Source organism: Dromiciops gliroides, chromosome 1, assembly GCF_019393635.1.
Source record: "Dromiciops gliroides isolate mDroGli1 chromosome 1, mDroGli1.pri, whole genome shotgun sequence".
NCBI classification, from domain to species: Eukaryota; Metazoa; Chordata; class Mammalia; order Microbiotheria; family Microbiotheriidae; genus Dromiciops; species Dromiciops gliroides.
Genome location: NC_057861.1, coordinates 351,227,313 through 351,240,309, shown reverse-complemented (window position 1 = coordinate 351,240,309; position 12,997 = coordinate 351,227,313). Strand labels below are relative to the sequence as shown.

General features: G+C 35.5%; 1 protein-coding gene across 3 annotated transcripts in view; it reads left to right on the top strand.

Annotated features, from left to right (window-relative positions):
* The window catches only part of SEMA5A (semaphorin 5A), a 664,838-nt gene that overhangs the window by 526,323 nt on the left and 125,518 nt on the right, over positions 1–12,997 (top strand). For all 3 annotated transcript variants that reach the window (XM_043978814.1, XM_043978812.1, XM_043978813.1), the window contains one exon: positions 339–456. In XM_043978814.1, coding sequence (XP_043834749.1) covers positions 339–456 — 118 coding nt within the window. The remainder of the gene's footprint in view (positions 1–338; positions 457–12,997) is intronic.

Below are 12,997 nucleotides of genomic sequence, written 5' to 3'. Positions count from 1 at the left end.
TTGATTCATAAAATGTAAAAAGATATAAAATGTGAATTTCCATGTTTTATTCAGTCCCCCAGATATTTTCTCACATAGTTATAGACATCAAATGTTCATAAATGTAGTGGCTGCTTGATTTTTCCTCTAGAAATTAGTGATCCTTCCAGTCTTCCATCTCAAATGTACAAAATAAATGTTCAACTGATTTTTATTTTTGGAATATATTTATGTCTAAATGGCCCTATGTTGTTCTTGTTCCTGTTCTTGCTCATGGCAAGTAGGACCAAAAATGTAATTAGCATTTCATGGAAGAGGCCAAATAGCCCTTCACTGAACTTTGGGGCTTGTTTTTGCAGTGCTTGTATTGGAGCTCAGGATCCCTACTGTGGCTGGGATGTGGTGATGAAGAAATGCACAACCTTGGAAGAGAGCTTGAGCATGAGCCAGTGGGAACAGAGTATCTCGACATGTCCAGTAAGTACCACGATAGCCATTGGCATCATCAGAACTCCTTATATGTGTGCAGATCTCAGTTTCTCAGTTTCCTAACCTTAAACAACCATTGTATCCAAACTTATTTGTCTTAGACCCTTCCTTGAAATCTGAATTCTACTAAATACATTTATGGAGTCCTTAGCTTACTGCCCACATAAGGCTCTGTCGTTGCTCATGTGCTTTTGTTTGTTTGTCTTCATCTAGAGATGTACCTCAAAAGAAAACCAAACAGCCCTGGTTTGGTTGAATTGCTACAACTGTTGTTTGTCTTTTGTTATTTGAAGAGGACCATGACAGATTTCATGACTTTCACTGAATTGGACTTAAGTGAGGGAGGTCTGTACAAGGTCACCAACCTCACTCTCTCCTCCAGAGCCGTCTTGGTCAAGTGGCAACATATACATCAGGACAACTGAAAATGGTCCGGATATTTTTTAAGGCAATTGGGATTAAGTGGCTTGCTCAGTCACATAGTAAGTGTCTGAGGTAAAATTTGAATTCAGATCCTTATGACTCCAGGGCCAGTGCTTTTTTCCACTCTGCCACCTAGCTGTTATGATGCAAATTTATTGTGGGGAGGGTTGGAGAGTGTCGAATGAATGAATGATTTAATTCAAAAGCATTGAGTAAGCTCTTAATACTCTGTTAAGCACTGTGGTTAAAAATAGAAAAAAATAAACCAGGGGCAGCTAGGTTGGGCAGTGGATAGAGCACAGGCCCTGGATTCTGGAGGACCTGAGTTCAAATTCAGCTTCAAACACTTGATACTTACTAGCTGTATGACCCTGGGCAAGTCACTTTGCCCTCATTGCCCTGCAAAAAAAATTAAATTTAAAAAATAGATAAATAAACCAGTCCCTGTTCTCAAGTTGCTTTGAGATGGAAAGGCTCCATTGTCCTTAGGGTGTAGCAGCAGATGGAATGATAAGGTATCATTTTAAATATGATTTCTATTGATAATCATATCCATTTCTAATGTTGAACCATTTGATTCTGCCCAGGACTTTGGTGGTAAGTGAATCTTCAGTAGCAGCAACTGCTGATATGGCAGAGGGAGTAACACTCTCATGTCATCTCTTGCTTGACATGTTCAGAACCAGTGGTCTGGAATGGGAGAGAGAGATTGGCGTTGCCACTCCAGGAGCTTTCTTGGGCTTTCTTGATTGGTGATGATTCTTTTCTATAGTTGGTTGGTTTTGACAAAGAAAATGAGCCCCTTGTCCCATTTCCCCAGAGTTCCCTGTAGACTCCTTTAGCTGTCCAGACTATTAAAAATCAGAACAGAACTATATTCATAAAGTTCTCTTGGGAGCTGTAGTTTTAAGCTTAGAATTAAGTGCAATGTTGAGAAATGTAAAAATAAAAGATAATGATGTTGACTACTGTTACTGAGAGTGATTTTTCCCAGAATCACAAATATGGGAATGTGTCTATGACTTGTTTAGTCTATCCATTCTTTATTTATACTGGAAGTACCTGTAATATCTTATAGATATGAGACCCCCCAAAAACCACATAAATGTGAGGTTTATTCAAGTTGTGATGATAAAGGTGAGGGGAAAATTCATTTACTTGAAAAGGGATAGAGAATTGATGCTTTCTTGGAGGGGTCACATCTGCATTTAACCTTATAGGAAGTAGCTTCAAAAGATGGAAATGGGAACCTATTCCAAGCACAGGTCATGGTATGAGCCAAAGAATGAGGACCCCAGAGGAAGGGGAAAGAGTGAATAAAAGAGAATAATCTAATTGGCTTAGCGTGTAAAATCCATGAGTCACAGCATGTCTGAGTTTGAAGGAACTTTAGAACACATCAAATACAACCTATAACTAAATAATAATCCCTTTTCCAATCTCCCCACCAAGGGTCATACAGCCTTTGCTTTTAAAATCTCTAGTAAGTGGGAACCAACTGCTTCTCAGGTCATCCTATTTTATTTTTGGAAATCGCTAATTGTTAGAAAGTCTTACTTTATATCAAGTCAAAATCTATTTCCACCCACTAGTCCAGTTCTGAAGAAGGCAGGTGGGATCCAAGATGTGAAAGACCTTGAGTCTTGAGCTTATATTTTATTTGAGGCTATAGATGAAGGTTTTTGAGCAAAATGGTGACATAATAGTAGGAAGATCATTCAGCCAGCAATTAGAGAATGGCTTAGAAAATGACATTGATTGGAGTCAGAAATTCTAGTTTGGAAGCTGTTATATCTATAAGCTTAGACAAGAGGTGATAAAAGCCTGAACTAATGTAGGTGTAAGGGGCATGGAAAATGGATGTGAGTTATAAGATTAGGTCTATCAAACTTTAAATCACTCAAATGCAGAGTATCCAGTCTGTTCCCCCACACTGCCTCCCTAGCCCCATTACAAGCCACATCTACTTCACCACTTCAGTTCCTGTCAGATTGTTTATGTTGAGAAAAATTATGGACTTTCCCTTTAAGAAAGAAAGCAATGGGGGCAGCTAGGTGGCGCAGTGGATAGAGCACCAGCCCTGGAGTCAGGAGGACCTGAGTTCAAATTTGATCTCGGACACTTAACACTTACCAGCTGTGTGGCCCTGGCCAAGTCACTTAACCCCAATTGCCTCACAAAAAAAAAAAAAAAGAAGAAGAAGAAGAAAGAAAGCAATAACATCATGTAAACTAGAAGAATAAAGCATTCTGTTTACATACAGTACTCTATATGTGTCAAGTGCAGACAAACTAAAGTTTTCCTTTTTCTTTTTTATTAGTGGTAATTTAGCAATATGCATTTGATGAAACAGGGAGAACTTAAATTGGAATGTAAAAGGTATAATGATAGTCGCAAGAAGATGGACTTTGCTATGTGGCTTTGCTATGTAGTTCAGGTTTTTTTCCCCCATTATATTAAGATAATACCACTAGTTCATCATTTAGTTCTTATTTGGAAAAAGTTGCAGAAAATAATAGTGGTTTTCCTAGGAAGTGAAGGCACATTTTTGTATATATATAGAGGGTGCTTGAACTTGTACTTCAGTTGTTTTAGAATGAAACATGAGAAATAACAGCTAAATAGAGGGAAATGTATACATTTATACTGTAAAGCACTTGTTTCTTTATATTCCTACTAGTTATGCTGTATTAGCACTGGCTGGATAGTTGCTAGCTACCAAATTGGTTCCTACTGGGGAGAGGCTACTTTTTACTGTGCCTCCAGACATATCAAAGGACTGTGGGAAGCATCAGTGCCTTAGGAGCTGTTTCTTTAGTTATCCCTGATTGAAAAAAAAAAAAAAAGAAAGAAACACAGCAGCATAGTGTGCTGCCCTTTGCATATTAAAATGATACTACAGATTCAACTGTCTGTAGAACATGCAAAACTTGAGTTGTTTTTCCAGTAGAGGTGATGGATTTGTGCTAATCCATCGGTACCTTCTCATTCAATTTAATTGAACATATATCATGCTATGCTTCTGATAAGTCAGGAATATGGATATTGTACTTGACTTAGAAGCAAGCAGTGCAAAATAAATTATGTAAATCACCAACCTTGAGCAAAACACAATGAAGGAAAAGTGCATATCTCTCTGGTTTGTGTAGACTAACCTACGGTGGATGGAACATACTGGATTACTTTGCAACCTGCTATCTTTTAATTATACCTTTTAAAAATCCTTCCTGACACAAAGAGATGAGGCAGCTGAAGGATATTACTATTAATGCTGAAAGGTGAAGACTAGCTACTGAAATGTAAAAAAAACAACCTTCTAAAACACATCTAAATGACATCTGTGTACATTACTTTTTCACATTTTTCTTGAGAAAGTGGGAAAACTTCAATTAGCAAGACCATTTCTTAAAATAAATGAAACCAAACTTTATAAACAATACATTAGCTGAGGAATTTTATACCCTGAAAAAGACTTCTGATAGGGCAGGTGTGGAAGGAGAGTCAGTGTGGTACAGTGGGAAAGAAGATCTGGGTTTAAATCCTGACTCCATCTAGCTAATTGCATGACATTGGGCAACTTTGTTTTCCTAAGCCTCAATTTCCTCATCTGTAAAATGAAGAGGTCAGTTTAGATAATTTCTAAGGTCTCTTCTAGTTATAAATCAGTAAGTCTGTGTGAACCACCAGAAACATTGCTAATGATTTGGAAATATGCCTGAAAACACTATTAAGCTGAACATACTCTTTGGTCTAGTGATACCACTACAAGGACTATATCTCAAAGAAATATAACAGAGGAAAAAGACCCATTTGTACAAAAATATTTACAGAAGTTCTTTTTGTGATGGCAAAGAAATGGAAACAGCAGATGCACACTGATAGGGGAATGGCTGAACTTTAACCATATTCTCTCATGCCAGTAGAAACCTATGTGATAGATAGAGACTATCCAGCCACCACTGAGACAGCCTGTCTAATGGGAGTATGAAGAAGCAATTTGTATGCATTATATCTGTGTTAGATGGAAATTTCCATTTATGTAAACATTAACCATACAATTAGTTATGCTATTTGAATATAATGGAATTCTATTGTACTGTAAAAATGATGAAGCAAATGGTTTCAGAAAAACTTGAGAATAATAATAACTAACATATATAGTGCTTTCTATGTGCCAAGCAGGGTGCTGTACACTTTAATATTATTATCTCATTATCCTCAGAAAAACCCTGGGAGATAGGTACTATTATTATCTTCATTCCAAAGTACAATACAGAGGCAAATAAAGTTAAGCGACTTGCCCAGGGTCATTAAGTATCAGAGATCAAATTTAAATTCAGGTTTTCTTGACTCCAGGCTTGGCACTCTATCTGCTGTGTCAACTAGCTGCTGTGAAGACTTCTATAAATTGGTGAAGAGTGAAGTGAGCAGAACTAGGAGAAAATATTACACATACATATATGTATATGTATGTACATATATATATATCACAGAAACAGCAATATTGTGAAAAAATCAATTTGAAAAATTAGGAAATCTGATCAACACAATGACCAACCACAATTCCAAGGATGAAATGTGCTATTGACTTCTAGACAGAGAACTAATGGACTCAGGGTGTAGATTGAAATATTTTTCCTTCCATTTCTTTCTTTTTCCTTTTTTTAGGTATGAGCATATAGTGAAAATGAAAATTTGTTTTACATGACTATAAATTTTTGTAATGAGTTGTATTTTTTTGCCTTCTCAATGGGAAGAGGATGGGGGAGAGAATTTGCAACAGAAAATAAAATTGAATTTAAAAATACCTAAAAATAAGAAACATGTACCTATGACTTTGGATTCAAAATGGTTTATCTATCAGTAAAAGATCACTCTTTATCTATCTTTATAGTTCAGGTTACAGAATGAGCCCTCACTTAGCTATTGCATGGTATTCTCTTTTTTACATTTAGAATTGTAACTGAGAACCATCATAATCCTTTTAAAGTACTTTAAGTACCTTGCACCCAATCTAAATTTCCATAGCCCTGGTATTCCAGACAAGATACACATGCTGCCATAACCTTTAATGCTGCTTAACAAGGATATTAAGTATCATAGTCTATATAAGCTATGTATATGTTATACATAGTTTGCTGCACCATATCACAGGGAGATTCATTTTACCCAAGTGAATAATAAAATAATGAAAAAAGTCTGCATTTTCAGGACAGTCCTATTCAGGTATATAATAATCAGATATTTCCTGGAACTTGACCAAATTAGAGCCATCTGTTTTTAGGGCTTGAAGTCACCTTGGGGATGATCCACTCCTCTCATTTTACAAGTGAAACTGAAGACCAGAGATGTAGAGGGAGCTAAGATCACACAGCAAGTTTATAATATTATGTGACACCAAGATGTTTTTACCTTCAGGGGGTGATAGCATGTAATGGAAACAATAGGACATGTACTATATTTTAATATTATAATAGAAACAACAGGGAGGTATGATTTCTTTTTCAGAAATTAACTTAAAGCTAACTTTATATTTATTTAATCAATCAACAAGCATTCATAAAAGGCCTGCTCTATGCTGGCACAGTTGATCAAAGACAAAAAAAATAAGAATCCCTGCTTTCAAAGAGATCCCATTCTATTGGAAGGAACAATTCGCATGCCTAAAAGTAAATACAACATATGTACCAAATCAATACAATTTTATCTGAGCATATAGTTGCAGCTAAGGAGGATCAGAAAAGATATCTTGTAAGAGATGATACTTGAGATGAGCATTGGAAGAAACTAGAGATTCCAAGAGGCAGAAATGTTTGTTCTACAAAGTAAAATAAAGCTCTGTCCAGCCTGTCCTACTCCTTTTGAGTTAGAACTATCAGCAAAGGGAGCTCAAATGATATTTCAAATGAACAAACACCCCTTTAACTTTAGAGCATACATCCAAGTTAAAACATATAGTACTTTGTTTCTGCTACATCTGAAGAATGGTAGCAATATAATAAAAGCAATTTAGTTTCTACTTTAGAAATTCTCTAGTTCTTTTTTTTTTTTTTTTTTTGCAGGGCAATGGGGGTTAAGTGACTTGCCCAGGGTCACACAGCTAGTAAGTGTCAAGTGTCCAAGGCCGGATTTGAACCTGGGTACTCCTGAATCCAAGGCCGGTGCTTTATCCACTGCGCCACCTAGCTGCCCCCAGAAATTCTCTAGTTCTACAATACTCTTTCATACTTAGGCCCTATCACAAATGTAAACAAAATACCAATTCCATATTTGATTTCTGGATTAGGTTCCCTGCCAAATTAAATTTTCAAAACCAAGATTGTATTAGTGAGAATCAAATGTTTAAGATCTTTATTCCCTTCAAAATGGTAAGTGTGCTCAATCATCAATTGTTTTTGAGCAAAGATTCATAATAATACTGTTCTCTCTTGACCCAAAACTAAAAGTATAACAGAAGGACCATATAAGAAACCATTTTCTTTCATAAGTTTCCAAAGCTAATAAGGCTATTATCAATTTTACTTCAATTCATTTAATTTCATTACTACCAAAAGATACTTCAAAAACATATAAAAAAGCTTCAAAAGACTTGTCACCATAAAAAAAATGCTCTTATCCCTAAGTGGAACCTGGTCCCGGCTATACAGATTGATAAACAATAGTATGAATAAAAAAAAGAATAAGATATTTAGAAACTTGTACACAAGTGTATTTAAACAACTTCTAGAAGTATGTTCTTATATTCTAAGATCTACTATATGAACCTGAGATGAAGAGAACTCTAAAAAATTAAATTAGGATTTAAAAGAGTATCTATATATAAAACACAGATATACACAAATCAGTATACACACACATATATGTAACATAGACATAAATGGATAAACTGCCATTTAGACACATAAGCCATTTAATTTATCAGACAATACTTTAAGAATCTAAGTTATAGGGGAATTGCTGATCAATATCATTAATTTCCATACTGGGCAGATCCTCATACTAATAAAAGCACAAATCTGCTCCCTCACCTCATTTAATATTAAGATATAAACATTTTCCTAATGATTTCTTTGAAACCCATTCCTTTCCTTCTTTTCTACTTTATTGTCTTATTACCAATTACGAATTTTTATTTTTTACCCCTCAGACCTCTTCATTAAACATCATTTCCTTGGCATGTAAAAGTCAATGGCCACTTCAGAGACAGGGTCATGAGGCCTAAAAATTATTGTGTAGCATAAATATGAATGCAGATCTCTCACAGAACTGCCCACTTCTCAGAACCAAGTCCTCAAGGGAACCAACAAGCAGGGTTTCTCAGAAAACCATAGAACTTTTGTTGGGGCTTCTGGGTTCACCTAAATTATTTGGAAATTATTATTATTTGGAATTGCCTTGTATAGAACATAACAGAATTTGGTTTATCTATTCATTAAGAGTACAACTGGTAACCATAGATTAAACTTCCTGTCCAGAACACCCCTAGATTCCTTACCAATAGGACTTCATGTGATCAAGGGACTTTTTTCTCTGAATAGACATTATGATTCATCTTTATAAATATTAGCATCATGGCATTCTATAACTCTGTTAGCAAAGCTACACAAAATGCTTGTGCAAATATCTTTCTTACTTTTCAGTTTTCTCTAATTTCATATTGCATGATAAGACATCTTCCATGCTATTTTTAATACTTTCATTATAAATTATACTTTTATATATAATGTCACACTATTTTCAAATTACCCAGGGGAAAATTGAGAATAATAGTATCTAATACCCCATTTTATTTTTGTTGTCTGAAAAACTATTTGGGGGCTCTGAAAATCATAAGCATTACAGTATAAACTTTTCTGAGAAAATGATACAATGGGTATCAGAAAATCCCAGATACAATTGGACTATATTTGCAGTCAGTCTTCCTAAAATAAATTTTAAGAATGCTATCTCTGACCTATGAAAAAAGCATTCCTCCAACATACGGGTACAAATTGTAGTGCTACAACTGAGTTAACACTTCTTTTCTGTGGGAGATATGTTTGTTCTTGTGGCAAGAAAATGTAAAAATATCACCAAAATAAACAGGGACAAATTAGTCAGGAAAGTTGGTATGAATGCTGTTAATTAAGAAGTGACATTTTTGGTATATTTGTCAGCCTAAAAGGCAGAAGAACCCAGATCTGTCATTCATGGTTTTCAAATAGAGAAACTCTCTTCTCTTTGTTTCAGCTTTAATTATCAAAGGTTTTAGGGCCCCTGTTGATTCAGATTAATATAAACAAAATGCCCATGGAGCATTCCCAGGCCATAGTAAGTAAAATGCAACAGAAAATGAGAGTTATTTTATTGAGTCTGCACAAGTCAACGAAAGAGACAAAGCCATTTATTAGGCAAAAATGGATAGAGATAGTTCTGCTACTGATAAAATGGTTAAAGAAAGAACTTCTTCATACTTTCCAGGATAAAAACCCATCATGTTTAACTCTTTTGCTCATGTACTATTCATGAGAAGACAATGACCCACAAAGGAGATCATATAGGCAATTATAAACCTGGTGGCATGTGACTGAAGAGAATGGAAGCTCTTCATTCTTATCCTTGCATGCCTCCCCCTTACTCCACTGCTGGCATGCAGAAGGCACTTACTAAGTGTTTCTTCAATATGAAGGAATAGGATTGGTATACTCCCTATTTATCAAGTTTCACTTATAAGTCTTTCTTCTTTCAAAGTATCTAGGTGTCCTGAGCCTTAACTGAGCCTGGACTGGAGAAAGAGGGGGAGGGAAGATTTCTTGGTGTGTCTGTAAGTCATAGGAACCTGATTCCTAGTTAAATAAACTAAACTGATGACAATCACATTCAGAATGGGGATTGTGTTCCCCATCCTAATCAAACACCATCCTACCTTCCCTCAAAAGTTCTGCCTTCCCATTCATTAATCACATATGCAGGTCTTTGGATGGAGAGGTATTCACTTCCCTGCAAGGTTTAGGTATGCTTAAAACCTTTTTAGCTTTTTTCAACAATGTTCCTATAGGCTTAAAAATCCCAGTAGGAGTTTGAACATGATTTCCTGACAAGATCTATTTTGAGTTTTAAGATTTCTAATTGTCTCTGGAGCAAAACACTTGACCCTCTTGCATCTAGGCTCTCCAGTTTTTATACCATTGCACATATTCAGTATTCATTTCTCTGATGGTATTCTTGACTTCTGGTGTCAAATGCCCCTTTTATGCATACAAGACAAGCAGCCTTCTTTTCTACAGAACACCTGGTCTCGGATTCCAAATGGCATTTAGTCAATCTTTCACTAAAATGTGTAGCCATAAATCCTTGGTTTTGACACCTAACAATTATTCCAATAGGCAGCTGTTGCTTTGGCATTGTTTTACCCTTCACTGTCACATTCATTGGCAATTTCATAACATCTGCTCCCATTGCCAACATTACTATAACATCCATTTTTCTATTCCTCAATGTTTTTATGATGACAGATTTTGTGCCTTTTTCATGAATACTGTAATTGGATGGTTTGTCAAAATAAACTTGTATCTTATCTACATTAACCCATTTGACTAAGTAGATAATCATAATAATCTTGCCATAATCCCATCAGGTGCAATGAGTTTTCCAGTGTAGTCAAATATATGCAGACAAAATATTTTACCATAGGAAAAAAGATATTATAGCATATCACAGACTAACCAATATAGGCCTTGATTTCTTGTCAATGTAGAGTAGTCATGGGATATTTGACCTTAGGAACCATCTAGGTTAGGGGTTTGGGGCCTTTCTTCTTGTCATATATGCTTTTGGCAAGCTGGGGCAGATAGGTAGTGCAATTCATAGAGTTCTAGACCTGGAGTCAGGAAGACTTATCTTCCTGAGCTTAAATCCAGCCTCAGACATGTGTGACCCTGGGCAAGTCACTTAACCCTGGTTGCCTCAGTTTCCTCATCTATAAAATAGTCAAGAGAAGAAAATGACAAACCACTCCAGTAACTTTTCCAAGAAAACCCCAAATGAGACCACAAAGTGTTGGACACCACTAAAAATGACTGAACAACAACTTTTGGTTGTCCAGTGAAACATATATCCCCCTTCTCAGAATTATATTTCTAATTTTTTGAAGGAAATGACATTTCAGTATTGGTTAGTGAAAATAAAGATGTATTTTTGTCCAAATTTAAGAATCCCTTGAATTCTATCCATGGGTCAGCAGATAAAGAATGCTAATCTAGTCTTACTGCCTTATTTGTTGCATGAAAAAATGAACAGAAATGCTAAATAATGTTCAAGGCCACACAAAAAATGAAAAATAGGACTGGATGCTTGAGTGTTCTCATTTCAAAATCAGTGCTCTTTTCACTATATGACATAGTTTTCCCAAAATACTGCATCTTTATGATTTACCGAACTTCTAATCTAATGGGTTTTATCTATCACTAGCTTTCTGCACTGCCCATAGTCTACATTTGTTCTTCTACTTCATAAAGGAACTTTTAGGTTCACTGTTCACTGAATTTTCCCTATATTTAGAACATAAATAATTCTGTTTTGATTGTTTTCATATTTGCAAACTTAGCTCTGATATACATTTCTTGCTGGCCCCATAAATGTTAAGAATTGTTATTTTTTTTAACATACCATCATGATTTGAAAATTAGCATTAGGACTTAGAACCATATTGTCCAAGGGTTGAAAGAGGCTTCATAGGTCATCTACCTCCAATCCTATTGGAGGAACAAATAAGGAGTACCCAGGTATTTCTTGAAATGCTTTCTTAGACTTTGTAGTACATTCTTTTTGTGTTAGTTCTTATCATCCCTCAACAGCCTGACATTTCAAAAATTATTTATAAGATATGGAGAGACATATAACTTGCTCAAATAACAATGTGATTCTCTGAAGGATTGCACACCACATGTCATGTATAAGCAGGAGAAAAAGAAAAGAAAAACAGTAGCAAAAATGTGACTTCCTTCAATAAAAAAGAAAGAAAATTATTTTTAAATAATGGAATAAGAAACTAAATGATTGGGCAATAGTAAAAGAATATACATCTTTCTTAGAGCAATTTTACCATTGTCTGAGGGGGGAACTCACTTAATAATAGTTTATAATCAGTATAAATGCAACCAAGGGAATACTACATAATTATAACCAATTCTATATTTTATAAATATGATATCAAATAATCTGCCTGATTACTATTGTTACATATGACTAACTCAATGAACAATTGATTCAAGCTTGTTTTACTCTGAAAATGATCATAATACCATTTATACAACAAGAGAAGTGCTGTATTATGGAGGTACATGATAACTTTTCAGAAAAGAACTATATTCAGTTGAAAAAAGCTAGTACAAGTCTAAATAATTCATCCCTCATATTCAGTGAAAACAATTTGGGGAACAAGTAGAAATGTGAGAGCTATGAAATTGATTTGATTTAAATGTCAGACATCTCCAATTACACTGTAGCAGCTCCTGCAAGGAGCTACAGCAGGTCATCAGAGGTAGAGATAATGCATTGGATGCCTTTTTAGTATGAAACCAAACTATCAGAAGAAAATTTCTTTGCTATGTCCTATGGAGACCCTGAGGGGATCATAAGACCATTGACTTTCATTCCTGGTTTTGTCAGGGAAAGGTGACAAGAGAATTTTGAAGTCAAAACATTTCCATCACAATTTTCCCATGGGATGAGCCATTCTGTGTCTTGCTGTCCTCTTTGCACCCTTGGCAGGATCAGAGGAAACATTGTGAATTGCCTGAGGAGATGATGCAGTTATATTACCTTGCTATTGCTTCTTAAAGAAGAGAGCAAGCTGTGTTTTGGTACTCAAAGATTTTCAGCAGTCTCAGTGGAATCAAGCATGTTTGAACACTGAAAATAAAGGAGGAGAGATGTAATCATAGCTCTGACACTAATTGGACCAGGGACATGTTATCTCTGGTCTACCACCCAGCCATGTCAGAAAGAATGAACACTCTTGACATTAAATGGGAAATCACTGTTTCCTGTTGTATTGGGAAAAACAGCAGAGCAAAAGACCAGTTCAGTTCTACTTTCCTGCACAAAGAATGGTGTGTTATTTCCA